Source organism: Venturia canescens, chromosome 8, assembly GCF_019457755.1.
Source record: "Venturia canescens isolate UGA chromosome 8, ASM1945775v1, whole genome shotgun sequence".
Lineage (NCBI taxonomy): Eukaryota > Metazoa > Arthropoda > Insecta > Hymenoptera > Ichneumonidae > Venturia > Venturia canescens.
Window position 1 is genome coordinate 18,792,833 of NC_057428.1, and position 22,235 is coordinate 18,815,067.

A 22,235-nucleotide genomic window follows, 5' to 3' on the forward strand; every position below is an offset into this window, starting at 1 on the left:
TCATTTATAATTGTCGATGAGATAAAAAATTTTCAAACTTCTGACCAGGCTCTCGAATAAATTCGTTATTTCAATACTGATTACCATCGAAATGTGAATCGAATTAAGCTAATTCTGAAATACTTAATAATAATCATTTAAGGTTGGACGCTACTGGACCAAAGAAGAGCGTAAGCGACAGTTGGAGCGTGCGCGAGAGCGGAAGCAACGCCAGCAAGAATTATTCATCCAACAGCAATTCCAGTTGCAGCAGAGCGCAAACGACGCACTCATCAGCAGCGAGCACGCCGAGGATAAATCACCGAAGAAACCATTGAACATCGTGGAGTTGAGTTACAAGAAAATGGCAAGAAAAAAATCAGCTCTGGACGATTTTACGACTGTACAAGAAATGTTAGCGCATGGGAACAGAGTGGGTGGCACCGGTGGCGGACCAGGGGCAGGTGGAAAACTAATGGGACTACTTTCCGTTACAACAGTCTGAGCTCTTTACCACGATAACTATTATTCCCAAAAAAATACTAAAAAATGCGGCGAAAAGAAGAAAAATTTTGTAGATAAACGAGAGAAAATGAAAATAGCGAAATAACGAGTTTGCCAAAACTCATGATCCTTTCATCGTTCGCTAACTGTACATATATTAATAACAGAAAGAAAAAGAAAACACGAAAAATTAACAAATGAATACATAAATTAAGTATTTAGAATTCAGGATGTTTTACACGAAAATAAACTATATTATAAGGAGTATATGAATGACAAAATACGCTAGGCTTAGGCTTGTAGATATGTATAATAAATGTCCCCGCGAAATCGCATTAATGCACGAAACCGCATATATTGTTAGATGAGTGTCTCATGGAAAAATAACAAAAAAAAAAACAAAAAAAAATAACATAAAAATGTTTCATCTACAACATAAAATTCGTCGTCTATCGATAGAACTTTAAATGGAAAAGCAACAAAAATAACATTGCAAATTTCGCTGTTGGTCGTCTGGTTCCTAATCTGTGTGTGCATGTGTGTATGTCTCTCCGTACTAACGTAAACTCGCTAAGTGCCCGATCAAGGTATGCGGGAATACTTGTATCAATTCGATAAAAGAAACCATAAACAATAGATTGCTTTATTATGAAAAATTACAAGTCTTACTCTGTCGTCCTCTCTTTTTTCTCTCTTTCTTTCTATCTCTCTCTCTCTCTCTTGTCCTTCTCATTCTCACGCATACGTCGCGTTTATATTCAAATTTGTGAGAACTTTGCACTCCGGTAGCGTTAGATGCTGAACGAAAGCTGGAAAGCAGTGATGCGACGAGAAATTTGTCAAGAAATCTCGAAGATACTGGTTCAAATTTAGGTGATAAATCGAATCTTGAAGCAGATCTGGATCCTCCTCTTCTTCATCCTCATCAACGATACCTTCAATTTCGAAGTATTTGAAAATTAGGTTTCCGGAGAATGAGCAATCTCCTTCAAATAAAATGTTCAAAACTTGTCAATAGTTTTAAAGGAGGGAGAAATACTTACGAAGTAAATCAGACCCGTCGCCTGGATCCAGTAACGTGTCTTCGCCGTCCTCGTCATCTTCGTTACCCGAGGTCTGCATCATTCGAAAAAAAGTCAAATAATGGGATGCAGCGAATTTGACATTTTACAGAAGATAAAAATAAAATACGAACCTCGGTGTCATCGTTCGCACCGATCGCTTCCATGTCAGCCGACAATTCATTTATAATGAGTTTCAAAATTTTAACGAGCACAGGAATGGTAGTCCACTGATAAGGTTGCGTGAGAGATTTGCTCCTCGTTCTCACGCCGCCTTCGTTATCTGAAAAAAACATCGGCTCGTTACTTATTTTTCTCATTGAAGCTCGAGTCGAGGCGAAACTAAAAGAAAAAAAAAATAAAAATCCGCGAACCTGTGAATATCTGTTCACCTTTGACTGTAATCTCGTTCAATCTCGTGTCATCATTCGTCACACCGTGCTCAAGGACTTTCGACAACGCTACCGTCGTTACTTTCCTGTCATAACCACCAAAAAAGAGATGCTGCCTGCTTACCCATTCGGTAAGTACAAATGCGAGCGCGCTCTCGCCCGTTGGCCCCGGTACAGTCGACAAAAAATTGAGAACCGCATCGAACTCGGTGTTTATCAGGTGCGCATAAATCATCAATAAGCTCTGCATCACTGTCAGCGTCTCGACTTGCTGCATTTTACTCAGAACGGCTTTCAGCAGAAGATCGAGATCTCCTCCGAGAGTACTTCCTACTTTTCGTATCAGAGTCGTCACCAGTTTTCCAACGAAAGTTGCCGTGAACTCGCTCGACTGAAATTTAAGAGAAATTCATCGATTCAAGGCCCTTTGATAGAATTTTTTTTTTTCCAAATAAAGCTCTTTGACTCGTGAGGCTTACACGAGGATTCAATAGTTGCGCAATTATTTGCAAAATGTATTGCAGCCCGGTGCATCCTTCGTTGTCGCGATGTTCAGTGACTTGACGAGCTGCCACCGAAAGGTAAGTGCGTACGACTTCGCCACCACATTGGAGTGTTCCATTTTCCTCAGAATTGAGAATGCAGTGGCAAGCAGCCGGAAAAGCGTTTTCTACGAGTGCACTGCTTAGAGGTCTTGGCGAATATTGCACTAGTACTTGCAAAACGTCGAGAGCCACGGATCGAGTGCCCTCTGACAAAAAAAAATGTAGGGGATAGAATTGAATTGAGAATTTTTCAACAAAATATTTTTGTAAATAAAGATTATCATTTTCTCACCATCTTTGGTTTTGTCCATGGGATTTACCGCCATCATGCTGATCAACGTTGGTATTATTCGCGTCTGTAGCGGCCCAATGCATTGAGGATTTTCTGTCAGCGCTTTAAATATGTCCTGACACAATTCAAGAATCTCCGGATCGCTATGGAACTTCAGAAACACTGCTATCGTGAATGGACAGATCTTGTTCTCGATACTTTCCGTAAATGCTTTGTCGAGCTGCGGACAATAATTCTCGTGACAATAACAAATCGAATTCGTAGAATCCTACCAAGTTCTTGGTGGGAAAAATTTTAACGATGTTCAAAATTAAGGAAACGAATTACTCGATCAATTTTAGAAGGGATTCGTGCATTTCAAATTCACTTCGTTCAGAGAATTGCAATTGACGTTGCTTCACCCTGAATTCGCATGAAAAACAAGTAACGCGTTATATTTCATTGGAATTTAATTACCGTGACCAAAACGGCGAATGTTTCCATGACGAGCGTTAAAACTGCGTTAGTCGGTTGATTGGTGAGACTGAAAAGACCCTGGAATATAGCGGGCAAATGATTTCGCAGAATACTCTCGATCGCCGGATTTCCGGCTGTCGAAGCTTCGCAGAAACAGTACACCGCTTTCACCGCGCTTATGCGTATACATGCTGGCTGATTTTCCAATAGGCCATTGACCGTTGCCTCCAGGAAACGGGAACACATCTCGGGCAATAATTTTGGCGCGTAACGTCCGCCAGCGCAGAGACAACGACCGAGTAGGAAGGGATGGGCCCCTAATAGAAGAAATGTTGCAAAGGAGCGTTATTTCCTTGTTTCAAGTTGCAATCCACAAGAATTGGATATTTCTGTAGACTAAATTTTTGAGTTTTGAGACTGCATAACGAATTATTGACCTGGACTATTGAGAGTAGCGAGAACTACCCGATCCAAAAATCCAACGAGATCAAAATGCAAAGATCCAGCTTGAAGCATTTCCATAACTTCATTTTTGACAGTACACAGAGCCAAAATCGAAGATTCATATATTTTCCAAGAGTTTGGATCAATCACTCCACCAGCTGCCGTTGCTGCAGCTCTTTGTCGATTTGTCTCCTCTACATGTCGAGTTACAACTTCACATAGGGCATTGATGGATACAACTTCCGAGTGATTAACGAGGGCCTGTGAAAAGTGCGATAAAAAGTTGAATAACGAAAAATCCACACAGAACCGATGAAATCACTGAAATATATTTTAATACTTTCATCATACATTCTCTACCTCTAATTCGATTTCAAAGAATACTCACAGTTAATAATTCCTGAGCTGATATGCGAACGTTGTAGTTTAAACCCTGATCATCCTCCTCCACAAATTGGCTCGGATCACTCGTCCATAGCTCAATTTGTTCCTCGGTTATTTGCATAAATATAATGAGATAATACATTGTTTCTTTGAGAAGATTGTCGAGGAGGCTCGAGAATCTTTTGCGGTCCATGACAGAATCGATCAACGAGTGTATGAACTCGAATGTGGCAATTATTAAATTGTTGAAGTTTATTATTTCGCCTAAAAAACACGAAAGTCAATTATTCGTTCAGATTCAAATACATTTGTTCAGATTCAAATAATTTTTTCCTGTTTTTGTAAAGGGAAAAAATAATAGTATGAAAGCTTTTGTCAGAATTTAGGACACAAGTTTTCGACTTTTTTCTCACCATCAGAATCAACTTCCTTTTCATTAATGTCATCGTTCCCATTGACCGTTTCATCCTGATAAACCTTAGCGCTTTGTGTCATAGTGTCCCATATGGGTGGCAAAATTTGTGGTAAAAAGTTTGCCACATATTTGGGTAAATGAGAAATAAGGCAGTTGATAGCTTTGATTATATCGGTTTTGAGACCGCTGTCACTCGTCGGGCCGTTAGGAACTCGCAAACATTGTACAAATTTCTCAGTGAACATTGGTATCACCGGTTGTAGATATTGCTGTACAAAACCCTTTTGATAATGTCCCGTCGTAGCAACCAATGCTGCTATTGTTGAAAATATTTCTACCGCTCTGCCACGAGTTCTAATGGAATATTGCTGCAGAAAAACAAAAGAGAAACAAACGTCTTTATTAGATTTACGTTTTGACAAGCCATTTTCCATGAAAAATTTCCACTTACAGTCTCGCTCTGGAATATTCTGTACATTTCCTGAAGGATAACGGGGCCAACATTGGGTAATTGGTTGTCCGTGAGGTCTCGAGTGAATTCTGTAAGAACTCTCATTGCTCCGTGCACCGCAAATTCACTGTCACCACTGAGACAACTCACTAATATGTCAAATAGTCCTGGCCAATTTTCAGGCCAATCCCAATGCGCTATGGCTGATATTGCATACGCGACTGAGGCACGAACCTAGAAATATGACTGAGTTCAATAGATAATAATTTGTTAAATCAGCAAAGTCCCTTCTCGCGAATACATTACTTTTTTTCTGTATAAAATAACTTTCTCCGCTTCATTACCTTACTAATTGATTCCCGAAGCCCCAAGGGTAATAATTCTTTAATTCTTTCCTTGGTGGCATGTTTAATTTCCGGCGGTCTGAATTTATCAGAAGTGGAGCTCCAATGAGATTCCACGTATTGTTTCAAAAGTACAGAAGCCAGTTGTCGAATGGGTAAGGATCCATTTGGATCAATAACAAATTCCGTAAGATGTATACCAAAATCGTCTGTTACTTCTAAGGCTTGGATTCTTTGCTCGGCAGCTTGACGAGTTTCTCTGTGAGGTGCGAGAATACCATTGAGAGTTTCGTAGAGGGCCTCTTTCAAAGAACCCTGAACATTTGCCGCACTCATGCTAAATGTTGCTTGTTATTATTCACTTGTTCAAGGGCACATTTGGTTTGTCAGATCTGCGGTTATGAAAATAAGTGATTTTTTAAATTAATTCTTACTCCCTACAAGGATTCGGAGTTGATAATTTTTTTTTTTAGAATAGTAGTAGAATTTGAAAGTACAGCAAGGACAGGGAAAAGTTTGGTTTTCGTACGTAAATAAATACGAGAAAATTTTTTGTGCTTTGGAATAAATAATAAAGCGTAGTTTTTTAAATATATAAATGACGTTTTCAAGCACGGCAAAATAATTAACTCGGAGACAGATAACCGAGAGCACGTACAATAGTGAAAATGACACAGTGACGTTGAAAACGTGTGGAAAATTGGGTATAGTACCGGCCAATATCTCCAAACAGGCTATATCTGTTCAAAAAAAAAATAATAAAAATCCCGAACTTACCATAGCGCTGGAACGAAACGTATATATCGTAACAGTTTAATTCTAGAAAAATTATTCCCTGTGCTATTTTAGCATCGATTATAAGGGATAAAAGGAGAATTTATTAACTGGAATAATCGACACGGACAATCCGCACGTAACCTCGTGCTCTCAATAGCGAAACGTACACATGTATATAGGCGCTCGACGTTTTACCGGCAAATTAGAAACCCCCGTACGTGCGCATGTCATTGGTCATTTGATGAACGGCGTTTCTCCATTGGTCCAAAAACCGGAAATCTCATATAGAGCCGTCATATTTTCAATTTTTGAATTTATTCATATTTTGTTTTTTTCCTGCAATATAAAAATCTCAGCAATGGTAGAAAATGAGAGGAAAAAGATAGAGAACCACTCGAAAAACATTTAAAATATATATTTCACATCTTTATATCATTTTACACATATTGGCCATCATTTAGATTTTCATTTTCACATATAGTTTCTGAAAGATTTCTTGTTAGGTTAGTGTCTTTTAGATTTTGCACATCATTTGAAGAGATATCTATTGGGTATCAGATATGCGATGTAAAAATAAATATTTATTTATTCGTAAGTAAATAAGTATTTTATTTACTTACGAAGGAATCTTTGTAAAAAAAATAAATTTTTTACTACCCTGTTCATCATCGTCACTAGATTCTTTACAAACTAAAATCTAACAAAAAATATCGTTAAAAAAATAAAGAACAAGGAATAAGGTTGTCCGATTAAAGTCAGACTGATTCATCGGCCTACTAATTTCCATCGGTGCCTTATTCCTTGCTTGTATTCAATACTTTTATATAGCAAATATGTATGCGTGTGACGTATTCATGGACCCGCCATTTTTCAATTCTCTTGTCCCATTTCAATGGTATTGAAATTTGAATCGTCGAAACGTTATGATAAATCCATGCTTTTTATGAACTTTTCCATTTTTCAATGTGCTTAGTTCTGCTTTTTTCCCTGATGTTATAGTCAATTGATTACAAAATTCAATACCAATCATTTAATGGTACTTTCTCTCTCATCTAAAAAATTATATTTTCATTTTTCACGAGTTACGTGCGTATATACATTAAATCGAGTGTAGGAAATGTGTGTACTTGTTTGCGTGTGTGTACACTCATGGAGATGTCAAGACAGCAGGAAAGTACGTTTGATTTTGGTTATTGTGGTTTTAAAGTCACAAAGCTTTTGTTTGTTGAGGAATAAAGTTTTAGACGAACGGTCAATGAAGGCAGACTTCCGTCTCTACCAAAATTCAATACTACCAATTACATCTCCACCAAAATTAATGTCTATCCAAAAAATAAGTCCCGTAACATTTCTACCACGATTAAAAGACTACCCCGCAACAACTCGACACATTTATATCCTCTTATCAAAAACATCTCTACCAAAATTCAATACTACCAATTACATCTCCACCAAAATTAATGTCTATCCAATAAACAAGTCCCGTAACATTTCTACCACGATTAAAACGCTACCCCGTAATAACTCTACCAAAATGAATATAATTCATTTTATAAATGTCTACCAAGTAACATCTCTACCAGAAAATATTTCCACCACATAAAATATGTATCCGTATACATTACAACTTCCACTTTTGTTGGTAAGGAAGGGTTAACTTTTATAAAAAGATAAACCGATTTAACCGTAAAAATTGAGTCATTAAAGTCATTAAAATCTTTTACAGTCATTAAAATCTTTTAATGACTCAATTTTCACGGTTAAATAGGTTTATCTTTTTATAAAGGTTAACCCTTCATTACCAACAAAAGTGGAGGTTGTGATGTATATGGATAGACATTTTATGTGGTGGAAATATTTTCTGGTAGAGATGTTACGTGGTAGACATTTATAAAATGAATTATATCCATTTTGCTAGAGTTGTTACGGGGTAGTGTTTTAATCGTGATAGAAATGTTACGGGGCTTGTTTATTGGATAGACATTCATTTTGGTGGAGATGTAATTGTTAGTATTGAATTTTGGTAGAGATGTTTTTGGTAAGAGGATGTAAATGTGCCGAGTTGTTACGAAGTAGTGTTTTAATCGAGGTAGAAATGTTACGGGACTTGTTTATTGGATAGACATTAATTTTGATGGAGATGTAATTGGTAGTGTTGAATTTTGGTAGAGATGTTTTTGGTAAGAGGATGTAAATGTGTCGAGTTGTTGCGGGGTAGTGTTTTATCGTGGTAGAAATGTTACGGGACTCATTTTTTGGATAGAGATTAATTTTGGTGGAGATGTAATTGGTAGTATTGAATTTTGGTAGAGATGTTTTTGGTAGGAATGTAAATGTGCAGAGTTGTTACGGGGTAGTGTTTAATAGTGGTAGAAATGTTACGGGACTTGTTTTTTGGATAGACATGAATTTTGGTGGAGATGTAATCGGAAGGATTGAATTTTGGAAGAGATGTTTTTGGTAGGGATGTAAATGTGATGAGTTGTTACGGGGTAGTGTTTTAATAGTGGTAGAAATGTTACGGGACTTGTTTGTTGGATAGACATTAATTTTGGTAGAAATGTTTCTGGTAGGGATGGAAGTCTGCCGTCAATGAAGCTTTACCGATTCGAGAATCCTCGTGGAGACCACAATAAGAAAACGAAACGTTTTCTTTCCAGATGATCCGGAGACATACAATTATATTTCTCTATATGACATTTCGACATCAAAATTGCGACTTTTGCAATTCGAATTTTTCATATTTTCCTCCCCGTATTCATCATTTTTTTTGTTGTCATTGCGTTTTTGATGTCTCAAAGCTTTTGTTTGTTGAGGAATACAGTTTTAGACGAACGGTCAATGAAGCTTTACCACCGATTCGAGAATCCTCGTGGAGAACACAATAAGAAAACGAAACGTTTTCTATCCAGGTGACACAGAGACATACAATTATATTTCTCTACTTGACATTTCGACATCAAAATTATGACTTTTGCAATTCGATTTTGCATTCGAATTTTTCATATTTTCCTCCCCGTATTCATCATTTTTGTTTGGTGTCATTGGGTTTTTGGTGTCACAAAGCTTTTGTTTGTTGAGGAATATAATTTTAGACGGACGGTCAATGAGAAGCTTTACTGATTCGAGAATCCTCGTGGAGAATACAATAAGAAAACGAAACGTTTTCTTTCCAGGTGACACGGAGACATACAATTATATTTCTCTACTTGACATTTCGACATCAAAATTACGACTTTTGCCATTCGAATTTTTCATATTTTCCTCCCCGTATTCATCATTTTTGTTTGGTGTCATTGGGTTTTTGGTGTCACAAAGCTTTTGTTTGTTGAGGAATACAATCTTAGACGAACGGTCAATGAGAAGCTTTACCGATTCGAGAATCCTCGTGGAGAATACAACAAGAAAACGAAACGTTTTCTTTCCAGGTGACACGGAGACATACAATTATATTTCTCTACTTGACATTTCGACATCAAAATTACGACTTTTGCCATTCGAATTTTTCATATTTTCCTCCCCGTATTCATCATTTTTGTTTGGTGTTATTGGGTTTTTGGTGTCACAAAGCTTTTGTTTGTTGAGGAATACAATTTTAGACGAACGGTCAATGAGAAGCTTTACTGATTCGAGAATCCTCGTGGAGACCACAATAAGAAAACGAAACGTTTTCTTTCCAGATGTTCCGGAGCAATACAATTATATTTCTCTATTTGACGTTTCGACATCAAAATTGCGACTTTTGCCAGTCGATTTTCCATTCGAATTTTTCATATTTTCCTCCCCGTATTCATCATTTTTGTTTGGTGTTATTGGGTTTTTGGTGTCACAAAGCTTTTGATTGTTGAGGAATACAGTTTTAGACGAACGGTCAATGAAGCTTTACCGATTCGAGAATCCTCGTGGAGAACACAATAAGAAAACGAAACGTTTTCTTTCCAGATGATCCGGAGACATACAATTATATTTCTCTATATGACATTTCGACATCAAAATTGCGACTTTTGCAATTCGAATTTTTCATATTTTCCTCCCCGTATTCATCATTTTTGTTTGGTGTCATTGCGTTTTTGGTGTCACAAAGCTTTTGTTTGTTGAGGAATACAGTTTTAGACGAACGGTCAATGAAGCTTTACCGATTCGAGAATCCTCGTGGAGAACACAATAAGAAAACGAAACGTTTTCTTTCCAGGTGACATGGAGACATACAATTATATTTCTCTACTTGACATTTCGACATCAAAATTACGACTTTTGCCATTCGAATTTTTCATATTTTCCTCCCCATATTCATCATTTTTGTTTGTTGTCATTGCGTTTTTCATGTCACAAAGCTTTTGTTTGTTGAGGAATACAGTTTTAGACGAACGGTCAATGAAGCTTTACCACCGATTCGAGAATCCTCGTGGAGAACACAATAAGCAAACGAAACGTTTTCTTTCCAGGTGACACGGAGACATACAATTATATTTCTCTACTTGACATTTCGACATCAAAATTACGACGTTTGCCTTTCGATTTTCCATTCCAATTTTTCATATTTTTTCTCCGTCTATTCATTGTTCTTGTTTGTTGAGGAGTAATGTTTCAGACGAACGGTCAATGCAGCTTTACCGATTCGAAAATCCTCATGGGGAAGACAATGAGAAAACGAAACGTTTTCTTTCCAGATGATCCAGAGACATACAATTATATTTCTCTATTTGACATTTCGACATCAAAATTACGACTTTTGCCATTCGATTTTCCATTCCGATTTTTCATATCTTTCTTCGTCTATTCATTGTTTTTGTTTGTTGAGGAGTAAAGTCTTAGACGAACAGTCAATGAAGCTTTACCGATTCGAGAATCCTCGTGGGGAACACAATAAGAAAACAAAACGTTTTCTTTCCAGATGATCCAGAGACATACAATTATATTTCTCTATTTGACATTTCGACATCAAAATTGCGACTTTTGCCAATCGATTTTCCATTCGATTTTCCATTCGCATTTTTCATATTTTCCTCCCTGTATTCATTGTTTTTGTTTTTTGTCATTATCATTTTTTATCCTAGTTTTTCTTTCCTCTCGCTCGATTCCAGCACTTAATAATCAGTCCCATAATCCAAATTTGATATTTGGACATGATTGCGATATGATTGGTCGCACATATATTACCATATTAGGCTCAATACTTAGATTCATGGGACACTTGACATAAAACATCAAGATCTCTCTGATTGTTATGTAGTTTTTTTTGCTGATTCGAGAGTCGACATTGAAACTAACATTGTAGAACAAATACGTTCTAGATTCGAGTTACGGAATAATTACTTCCGACTCCAGCCTTTTCCGAGCTCGTACGACTAGGCCCAGCGATTTGACCGTCGTCAATATGGACATTATTACGGCTCGATGTACCGCTGTGAGTACCGTTAGATTTTCTCGTAGACTTGCTGTTCAATATCGATAGTTCCTTCATTTGAACGTTGAGCCGACCGTCCACGGTCAATATCGCTTCCGTAGCCTCTTCAACGTTGTTATCCACTTTCGGAGAATTTAATTCCATCAGGCCTGAATGTATTCTGAAGTGAAGTCTTGATTCCAACGAATAGCCAGTGTAGTGCTTTCTGGAGTAAAAAACAGAAGGACTTTGTAGTACGTAAAATTCAACTTCATTTTTTAGTTTTCAAGAAAAAACCGCTTTCAAGAAAAATTATTCACCGAATGGGGTGATCAAAGCCATTCGTTTTTAACTTTTCTTCAAGTGAGCCTCGAATTTTTCATTCATTCTGTACAGAGTGTAATCTTATCGGTGTACTCGAAGCTTATAATTATGTTTATGGAAGCACGTAATTGAAAACATGAGGAAAAGATAATCTACTAACTTGGCGTTCTCCAAGAGAGCGATTGCTGCAGGTTGATCGCCTCGGTCACTGGCGATCATGGCAAGTTCAAAGATTGCATAAGGTACGAGATACGTGTCATCTTTTATTTGTTTTTCCATGCTTATAACGCGTTTGAGACAATCTTCGGCCAGGTAAAGATGGTTCATTTGTCTGAGACACGCGCCTTTAATCGCCAGCAACAATCCCTCGTTATCCGCTTGATATTCGGTTTTGCTGTTGAAACAAAAACGCGAAGTTAAATATACCGAGGCTCGTTATCTCGAGGATGAGTGGATGTTCGAAAACTCGTTAAATATTATAATTCTGTGTAAAAAGTGAACTTATAAGTGTTGGTTTTCGTTGAAAAATGAGGTTCGAGTACGAATGAGACTTACGGGCTCATTTTCAAATGATTTTCAGCATTCTCGATATTTTTGTACATGCTCAAAACAAAATCGCGACGCTTGCCGACGACCCTGAATAGATTCCACACGAACATGAGTTCATAAACGGGAAGGACTAGACTTTTCTTCTGAGCGAAGTAACGCTCAGTTTTCTTGATGACGAATTTTTCCATGGGGAGAGATTTTCCAGCGATGCGTTGCTTGTGCGTCGGTGCTTGCATCATGAGGGTGCTTATCATCTCGCATTGTTTGCCCCCCACGTCAGAATCCTTCATCATCATAATAGCAGCTTTTTGGTAGAGATAAATGGTGCGTGACCAGTTTGAGTCTTTAGCGAGGGAGGAAGCGAAAAAGAGAGCGTCGTCCCATCTTTGTTGGACGCAATTAGCCCACATTAATTCCCAGAAACATAAATGATGAAATTGCGGCCACAAAGTCTGGCTCTTCCATGATTGCATGTACCAACGAACACTCTCTTCGACGTTTCCACGTGTAAACTCGAGACGGCCTTTGAAGAACAAAAACCACACTCCGTTCGGGTACAGTGACAATTGCTCATGCAAAGCTCTTTCGCACCACTCCAAATCACCGTCCGCGTGACTCAGGATGAAAGATACTATCAAATTGTAAGAGAGCAGCGTCATTGAACAAAGAACCTGGCGAATCCCACGATGCTCTTCGTATCCTATCTTCAGCTCTTTCAATCCGTAGTTCTGTCGAACAGAATACAATTAACTTTCGAAAAACAATCAATAAAAATAACTTTCCCAATTATTCCCCAAGGTTCGAGACTTTCACAATTCGTTGACGTGCTCGAATTGATCAAAACCACAATTATAACGATGCGTCGTAAAAAGACCTTACCTTGTCGCCCGAAAATCCAATGAATTCCAAAAGTTTTATTACGCGTCCAGGCAGCAATGATATCATCTGCAATTAATAACATTTTTTATTCACCAGTAGACACGAGATTCGTGTTTGGAAACAATTGACGAAAAAAATCAATGAGTACGAACGAGTCTCTTTTATTCTCACTCACCAAATTAAAAGTTCCTATTCCCATACGAACTCCGCTCTCAAAGTGAACCCTGTGCATTTCGTTTTCCCATTTTCGAGTCCTCAGTATAGTCAAGCATTCCCTGGAATCAGAAAAAAAAATGATAAAAAAAAAAAAAAAAAAAACTGGAGCGTAACCGACGTTCTTCAATAAAATGTGGAAGAAAATAAAAATTCTGAATCTCATCAGACTCGCAGTTGACTCGCAATTACAGTGGAAATGATGAAACCCACAAATTTATCTCCCTCTTACTTGTACGAGAGGAAGCAGGTGCGAATTTTCAGTCCGGCCTTGACGAAGCTGACCAACGTTTCATCTTCAACGAAGGTGAGCAAGGCCTTGAGCAGGAGGGACTCGGCATAGCAAAGCTCCGCATGTATTTCCTCTGAAATAATAATTCTTGATGGTTTTTCGTTCGCATTTTTGACGAATTATGCAAAAAGGATTCCCGGGATCTAATCCACGTACAACGAAAATTTAATCGTTTTATTCACGATTCACTGTTCCGAGGAAAATCACGTTCGACCTTGAACCTAATCCTCCAATGTATTTCCCAGAGATAAATTTATCTGGTAATTCAACGAATGGAAACTCGATAATTCCCAAGTTCCAGATGGTTCAAGCAAGCTACTTCAAATTTTCACTTGTTCTAACGAGAAAAATTAAGTGCACAGGAAGTAAATTTAGTTTACTGGTCGAATGTTGCGAAGCAAATTATCGTACAGAGGAGTGCGTCGTTCGAGAACGTTACGTAAATGCCATCAGCTTGTGGTGCACTATCCAAACCGATAGTCAATAATTACACCAATAAGTGGTATTCCTGTATTTGATGTGACACATAATTGCTACCGTAAGCGGTATTCTAGTGTGTTTCACTCAAGCACAAGAGAAATCTCTCGAAATATAATTACCGAGGCAATTGGAAATCGATAATAGAATTTCAATTGAAAGGGCCGAGGACGAGATAGCGGAGACAAATATTTTATGGCAATTAGGAAGCTTAATTGAATCAATGCGGCGATCTCAGACGATGAATATTCAGAATAATAAAAGCTCACTAAAAAGTGCAACCTACATTTGCATTTCTCATTGAATTTGAAAGTTCTGACGAGAATAATAATCGAAGATTATTGTTGGAAGGTCATTTAGCAGAATTTATCATTAACCCGTGTTTACGTCTCGCTACGAACTCGCAGAGAAGTTGAGAGTTGCAGAATACAAAGTGACACGTAGAACGAAGTAACACGATAAAAAGTTTCTTTTTCAGATTTTTTAATTTTTTTCCTATCCACCTAAATTGACGTGCAGAGATTGCGTAAGCTCCCGTTTCCTGTACTTCCTCGCTATTTTATGCATTTAGTTCGTGACTATATAAAACTTTCCAATAGCAATGTCACTCATTCAATGCATTTGTTTGCTTTTTTTTGAATTTTTTTTCAGATAAATTTACTCACCGATTGTATATAGATCGTAATTCGTTTTTTTCACCATTTTACCGATGTTCTGGGTCAAGGTGGTGTGCCGTCGGTGCTTCGAGCAAACGTTCATGCACAGTTTTATTGCCTCCGAAGCCTTTTCTATGTGTCTCTATATCGACGAATCACAAAACGAATATGGATGAATAAGGACCTTTTCATATTCTGCGTTAAAGCAGAGCGGAGATTTGCTTCTCTCGTTTAAAAAAAACATTGCTCAATCAATCGAACGTCAATTTATTTTATTTTTCAAACACTTTATCCTTGAATCTTCATTGAAAACGAGGATCAACTTTTTTTCGTATCGATTCAGACTCAAATATTGACTGAGACAATGAATTCTTTGAAAAATATTTTTGTTGATAAATCTGAAACGGTAAACCATTCAAATTGCTTCTGATTTAATCCCTTGAAGCATACATTTTTCCTCGAGTGCAATCAGCTCAAAAATTCGTATCAAGGAGAGTTTTTGGGGTCACTGGTTACGAATCTCGATTCAACATTTGGAAATTCAAGATGGCTGCTCCAATATGGCGGATTGAGAATATAAAAAATCATTAAATCAGAACAAAATCTGGTACTCGGAGGCTATTGAGGTAGGGGTTATTACATTATTACCCTCTGTTAAGTGCAACATGAACCCTTAATAGCGGTAAAGTAGTCACGATCGATCTCCGAACATCTTAAAAATACATTTGCATTCGTTGTTAGGCACTAAAAAACAATTTGATTGAAGAAAAACAGAGTGGACGTAGGTGACATGTCAGTATGTCACTATACTTCAGAGGGTTAAATTCGTTGCTTGAATTTCAGGCTTTTTTTCCACTTTTGTATTCTCTGTTCTTTTATCTTCGCTGACAAAGCCTACGGAAACAAAATGCGAACTATTTTCGAAGAAATTTGATGCTGGGACAAATGGAAATTCTGTAAAATCTTAAGAAAGATTATGCGTTACTTGCGATTCAAAAAAGCAACTGAACTTTTTTGCTCTTTTAACCCTCTCAGACCGTGACCTATTTCGCGTTGACGGAAAATTATTCCCTTTATAATTTTATCTCAATATGCTTTCTAGTTTCCGAATCCATTGTGACATTTCAGTTTTTTTGTTGGGGAATATGAATTTTTTAATGTTCGCTGAGCGCAGCATCAGGTCCTTGGGGAACGAAATGAGGAAAATTTACCTAATACCTTAAGTACATCATATTAGCTTCCCTTTGAAAGGAAATAATGTTTGGAGTACAAAAAAAAATGGTGTACACTCACTTTTGTTTTGCGATAACTAGAACACCTTTTCACACAACGCCAAGTCAACATGAAACGCCGACTTCTCATTGATATTTCGATGGGTTAAAGCAGTTTATATCTTGATTTAGGAGTATCTATGGTGCAATCTAACTTTGCTTGATGGAAATAGGCAGTTAGAACCCCGACCTTGCTGACCGATGCAGTTTAATTGGGCCTGGAAGCGCGTTTTGCGTAGAAGCAACATACGGTCCGAGAGGGTTGATGATCAACGAAACGAATAAAATTTATTCTCGCAATTATTAAAATTATGTGTTACTTATTTGTTGAGATTGATAAATTTTTAATACAATGATAGCGGTTGAAATACTGCCGGAGTAAAATCGTCGAGCAAAATGTGACAACAGCCATTTTCTATTTATTATACATTAAGGTGGGTCAAAAAATAGACTTTGTTTTTCTTTGGATCCGACATAGAAAAACTAGTTCCTCACTAGAAAGTACTGACCAAAAATGAGCTCTTAATATCAAGTGGAAGATTCTCCTCCCATTTTTATTTCAGTCTCATATATAAATGACCATACTTCATCTTTGATCGATTGTTAAGCCATTCCCCGCTACATATTTTTGTAGGAAATTGAACGCTCTACAAAAAAGGCCTCTTACACTTTTTTCATTAATCTAACCATTTACAGGATATTCGGGGTTAAAGGTTGAAGAATCGATTTAAAAACAAAAAATTTTCTTTTTAGTTTAATTACTTGCTGGAAAATAATTATTGTCAAACGAGTACGGCATATTCCCGTAGGAAATTAAATGCTCTACGAAAAAGGTTTCTTCGGTTTAATCGATTACTCTAACTGTTTAGCATATATTCGTATTCGAATCCCAATGCGTACCGATTTTGACAGTTTTTTAATAACTGTTTTAAATTTACATATATAACTCATAAATTTTGAGAGCATTCACAAAAATTTCAGTCCATTTCGATAGAACAGCTTTTAACTTACGCTTTATCTTTTTGTTTCGGAATATATTGCTTTCGAATCATGATTTGATATTTTTCACCTGGCTCATTTAAAATGTAACTAATTTTTTTTAATTACATTTTAAAACAACAAAAAACAAAAAGAATAAATTTTCGATGCTTTAAGGAGGGTGGATCGCGACGTTACAATGTTGCCATGCCAAACCGTGTTAAAAATATTAAGAATTTCAAAGTGATAAGAATTTAATAAAATTTGCTAAATGTATTCTTTAAAAATACATAAGACAATATAAATTTTTTTAGATTTTTCTACCTCATAGCTCTCGACTAATTCAACACTAAAGTTCACGTGTATAGAGTTTACATATATACAGTTATATATCTCGTGCATAACAACTTAGATTTAACGCTCAATTATTCGATAACTATGTGGTAAAAAAATTTGAAAAAAATTGTATCAAAAGACGCGGTAGCTGCTGGACGCCGAGTATTAAAAGAAAAGAAAAAACTGCAGCGCAAAAAAAAGCCAGCGCGATCCCTTCCGTACTCTTATATACGCGAATATGCCGGTTTTATGACGTCACAGAATTTTCAAACGGCTCTCACAAACAAACCATTTCATGAAAGAATCTGAAAATTGGTGACGATTTTTTTTCGATTTTTCTCTTTCTATTGGTCCTTGTTGCAAGTAAATCCGTCCAGTCAATCCCGAGTTATGTAATGTTAGTGATTTAAAATCCATCGTTTCGGGAACTTTAATTTATTAGAGACAGACGGGTGTATTTGTATACTTGATGCCAAAGAATTTTATCAAATTCCGATTGTTTTGATTTCGTGATCCACCCTTCTTAATTCGACTTTACCTTTTGCCTCAGTTCACACTGAGTTGATTACTTTTGTTTTTGTATTATTACCGACTTCGTATGTTTGAAGATTTTATATTCTCGACCATTTATTATGACATCGAATAATTAAAAAAAAATCATATTTCAACTTCTGGAAATGATAGTATCGTGAACAAAATTATTTCCAAACAAATGATAAGACGTAAGTTAGAAGCTGTTATTCTATCGAAACTAGTTTAACAACCGATTAAACATGAAATATGGTCACTTTTATATGAGACTGAAATGAAAATGAAAAACAGCGACGAGGAGGATCTTCTCTTTAATATTAAGAGCTCATTTTTGGTGAGTGCTTTCTAGTCATGCCTAGGAACTAGTTTTTCTGTGTCAAATCCAAAAAAAAAAAACAAAGTCGATCTTTTTGACCCACCCTAGTATGCACATCTTTATTTTAAACCAGCTGGCCCATGGTGTTGTCAAACCTTCCACCGTTTATGTCGTTATCATGGGTCAACCTCAAATAAGTGTTTTTATTTTTCCATTTCAAGGCTTTCTCAAGACATCATTCACATCTAAAAACATTCTATATTTTCTTATCCGCGTTTTTGGCTCTCTAAAGTTGGGAGGATCCTACTTCATTAAATCCAAATGGTCAGACAGCATGAGAGGCTGTGTATAAACCTCCAAAAACGAGATTTTGGTTAATTATTTTCTCGACAACTAGACGGTAGATTCTATAATAATTCTGGGAATAAATGCACGCTGTATACTTCTAGCACATTGCCAAATTTCATCTCCAAAAGTTGGAATTTTCGATTTTCATTAGATTCGCGTGAACTTCCTTAACTCTCTCGGACCGTATGTTGCCTCATACGCAACACGCGCTTCCAGACCCAATAAAACTGCATCGGTCAGTAAGGTCAGGGTTTTAATTGCCTATTTCCATGAAGCAAGGTTAGATTGCACCATTGATACTCCTAAATCAAGAGATAAACTGCTTTAACCCATCGAAATATCAATATGAAGTCGGCGTTTCATGTTGACTTGGCGTTGTGTGAAAAGGTGCTTTAGTTATCGCAAAAGAAAAGTGCGTACACATTTGTTCTTCGTACTCCAAACGTTATTTCCTTTCAAAGAGAAGCTAATATGATGTATTTAAGGTATTAGGTGCTAGATTCATTGGTAAATTTTCCTCATTTCGTTCCCCAAGGACCTGGTGCTGGGCGCAGCGAACATCAAACAATTCATATTTCCCAAAAAAAAACTGAAATGTCGAAATGGATTCGAAAGCTAGAAAGTATTTTGAGATAAAATTATGAAGGGAATAATTTTCCGTCAACGCGAAATAGGTCTCGGTTCGAGAGGGTTAACGCGAGTTCCGTCCCAATAATTGAGATCGTTCTTGCCCAAAGTCCATTCGAACTGCTCGTTCAGTAGTTTGTTTATTTTTTTGTTAACACATTTCGACTGGGATGCTTATTTATACCTGTTCGAAAGTTAAAATGGCTTCCAGAAAAGCAAAAACGCTATTTCCCAGTGAATGATACATGCTGCTGTCCGCCCACGGTTCAAGTATATTTTTGGCTTGTTGAAAATCATTGTTGAAGAAGCAATCGCTAGCGCGCTTAGCTTCGGCGATAGCGGTCGTCAGATCCATCGTAGTTGGCCTGAAAAAACATGCAGCAGGGGCTTATCAACAACAAGTTTATTCATTTATATGGTAAAAAGCAGGCGATAGGACAATTGTGACGACGGGTTTAAACTCACGCGGAAATCATTTCCTGCGCATCTTGGAACTGAAACAATCGAACGAAACATTAAGCACGTTCGACAACGAGAATTCGCGTCTTCGTGATTTTTTATTGATATTGAGAAGCTCACCTCGTCTTCTATGTCCGACATTGTTGATGATATAGTGCGTGTGTATCTGCAATGAGAAACAAAAACAAACAGCAACATGTTATTCAATTCAGTGGACCCTCTTTGTGGCTAAAAAAATTGTTTTTATTTTTCTAGATTACTACGAGAAGTGACTATTTTTATCATCCTCCCAATCTCTTCTGCATTAGTGTCTATCAGTGGGTGAAAGTCTCTTGGGATGGATTTCTAAAGTGTGCTGGTTAGATTTCGAGGTCAATTGTTACTCTGCGAATTTCAATGTCAAGAGTGCAATTCGTCGCGGGTCTTTGAAAATGCGCTTTTCATCATGGATAAACTCATTACTTTTTAGATGAGAAGCCTTTTTTATCGCTTTTTTCGCCAGGATTCTCTCTCGTTGCTCTTTTGATCAATTATTATTGTAATATTGTGTCTAAGGTAGAAAGGAAGCAATAAAATATCCAGGAATTAATAAAAGACAATTTATGAAGATGGGAAAATATTTTTTATGAAATTTTCAAAATCGAGTAGCAAACCACTTCAATTTCATCGTTCCACCTGTGTATTTTTTTCATGTTAACTCGATTTTCTAACACTGCTAATAACAATCGGGCCTTCGGATAAGCGTTTTCTTGGATAAAATTCTAAGCTAATCGCAGATAAAATGCTTTAAATTCTCGTCGAATAACATTTTCGAAAATGATAAGTCAAGTGACAGCAAAAATTTCGATCGTATTGCAAATTCATTGCAATCAGTTTTTTCGACAGAAAATACACGGAAAAATTTGATTTGAAAAACTCTATTTTCAGTACGAAGATTATTCATTTGGTCATTAAAACTATACATTTATTTAGTGTCAAAAATCTTATATTTCAGTCTCACGTTATTTCGATGGAAATTCAAAATCTTTCAGTACGTTCCAAAGGTCCTATGCGTGTACAGGTGCATTGTTATTGTCAACACATTAAAAATCATTTTTATTATCCGTGCAATAATTACGAATTTTTTGAATATTAATCACTCATAAAACGTATTATGAGATCAATTTACGATAGTTTATATTATTTCTCATTAATGTAATGATCAATGAGCAATAATAAGATAAATACAGCTGAACACGATAAAACAACAATGATATTAACAATAATAACGTTATCACAACATTAGGCATCCTAGGATATGGAAGAAAATAAATTTCTAACGAATACGACACAACAGAGTACGGTCAGTTTTCATAACAATGTCCTTCTCAATGTCATTTAAAAAAATTCATAATACATCATTTGTAAACTCTTACCAATGGGCATTCGTGAAAAAAAATCGATCCGCTGTACGTATTAAAATCTTAGTTAAGAGTAATACAATCGAAGATCTACAGTTTACGAAATGGACACGACGTCGTACGTCGCATCTCGAGAGGTAATTGAGTTAGTTCATTTTTGCACGACGGAGTAGAGGATAACTAAGCGAGAATCTTGAGTCGCGTGTCAGAATATGAGTAATGGAAAAAAATGAAACAACGCTAGATACAGTTATTGTATATAAATGGAAATAAGAAGTCTTGAAAGTCGTTGCTCCTTGCTGTGGAAGGGGCAAAAATACAAGAGTGATGTTTTTTTTCTATTCCGAAACGAAAGTCTTTCGTGATCTCATTAAACGTGCAAAACTCTCTCCAGTAATATCGCATTGTAATGAAAATGATAAATAAATTTGAATTCTAAACATAAATGACCTAATTAATGAATTAAAAAGTTACGCCAAGAGCTTGACAGATATCGAAGAGAAAATTTCTCACCTGTCAACCGTCGTACCTCATCGATTATTCGAATCTCAAATGTTGTTATCACTCGTATTTATTATCGCTCAAAAAGCCCCAATTTCGTGTTACTCGAATTCTATTAACCGAGATAAAATAATATGTATTTATAACTAAATGTAACACGCAGGTTCGCTACGGTGATAAAGTTTTATAAAAGCTATACGAACGTGACTTTTCCAGCTGATACAAACGAACCGAGGAAAAACGCGCGGATTCAAAAAAGTATGTGGTGCCCGCTGGACGACTTTATATGTGACAACTCGACACACTCACACGCAATGATCGACTGATTGACAAGCGGACGTGGGTCCGAGAGAACAAACAAGAAATCCCCTCGAACACTCCGCTCGGCAATCTCTACGATGACAGACTGTGCGACAGACTGGACAGACTACACCTCCAACCTCCACCGTATATTAGATTCGTCTACTATTCCGTGAGCCTTGTCGAATAGGAGATTCAGTGACGGCGTGAATCTAGTCTAATGATTTTAAAAAATGAAAAAATGAATGCATGATGCAATCGCATGAAATAATCGATAACGCCGTGGAACGACAATGTTTTGGTATGGAATCGTATGAATTATTTAGCACAATATTATTGTTTTCTGGG

General features: G+C 36.8%; 3 protein-coding genes across 5 annotated transcripts in view; 1 reads left to right on the top strand and 2 right to left on the bottom strand.

Annotated features, from left to right (window-relative positions):
* The window catches only part of Slip1 (SLo interacting protein 1), a 129,401-nt gene extending 128,262 nt beyond the window's left edge, over positions 1-1,139 (top strand). Inside the window, exon 7 of the mRNA XM_043426017.1 lies at positions 143-1,139. Coding sequence (XP_043281952.1) covers positions 143-484 — 342 coding nt within the window. The 3' untranslated portion in view covers positions 485-1,139. The remainder of the gene's footprint in view (positions 1-142) is intronic.
* Ipo9 (Importin 9) lies at positions 1,105-6,207 on the bottom strand. 2 transcript variants are annotated; one of them, XM_043426016.1, is made up of 13 exons: positions 6,045-6,207; positions 5,268-5,659; positions 4,924-5,157; positions 4,471-4,840; positions 4,062-4,321; positions 3,667-3,934; positions 3,230-3,546; positions 2,774-2,993; positions 2,416-2,687; positions 1,937-2,327; positions 1,679-1,827; positions 1,527-1,599; positions 1,105-1,418 (listed from the first exon to the last, which is right to left on the bottom strand). In XM_043426016.1, the coding sequence occupies exons 2-13, from the start codon at positions 5,601-5,603 to the stop codon at positions 1,219-1,221; spliced, it is 3,090 nt and encodes a 1,029-aa protein (XP_043281951.1). In that variant the 5' UTR covers positions 5,604-5,659; positions 6,045-6,207; the 3' UTR covers positions 1,105-1,218. The 2 variants fall into 2 exon arrangements, with proteins under 2 accessions (XP_043281951.1, XP_043281950.1); XM_043426015.1 differs by having other exon boundaries at positions 1,919-2,327.
* A 237-nt stretch (positions 6,208-6,444) lies between these two features.
* LOC122414531 (tetratricopeptide repeat protein 39B-like) lies at positions 6,445-22,037 on the bottom strand. Of its 2 annotated transcripts, none has more exons than XM_043425884.1 (12): positions 21,791-22,037; positions 21,600-21,699; positions 19,807-19,852; positions 19,693-19,721; positions 19,412-19,592; positions 14,830-14,962; positions 13,628-13,760; positions 13,358-13,457; positions 13,183-13,248; positions 12,310-13,031; positions 11,915-12,148; positions 6,445-11,656 (listed from the first exon to the last, which is right to left on the bottom strand). In XM_043425884.1, the coding sequence occupies exons 3-12, from the start codon at positions 19,825-19,827 to the stop codon at positions 11,335-11,337; spliced, it is 1,941 nt and encodes a 646-aa protein (XP_043281819.1). In that variant the 5' UTR covers positions 19,828-19,852; positions 21,600-21,699; positions 21,791-22,037; the 3' UTR covers positions 6,445-11,334. The 2 variants fall into 2 exon arrangements, with proteins under 2 accessions (XP_043281819.1, XP_043281820.1); XM_043425885.1 differs by having other exon boundaries at positions 19,412-19,614.
* Positions 22,038-22,235: the final 198 nt, after the last annotated feature.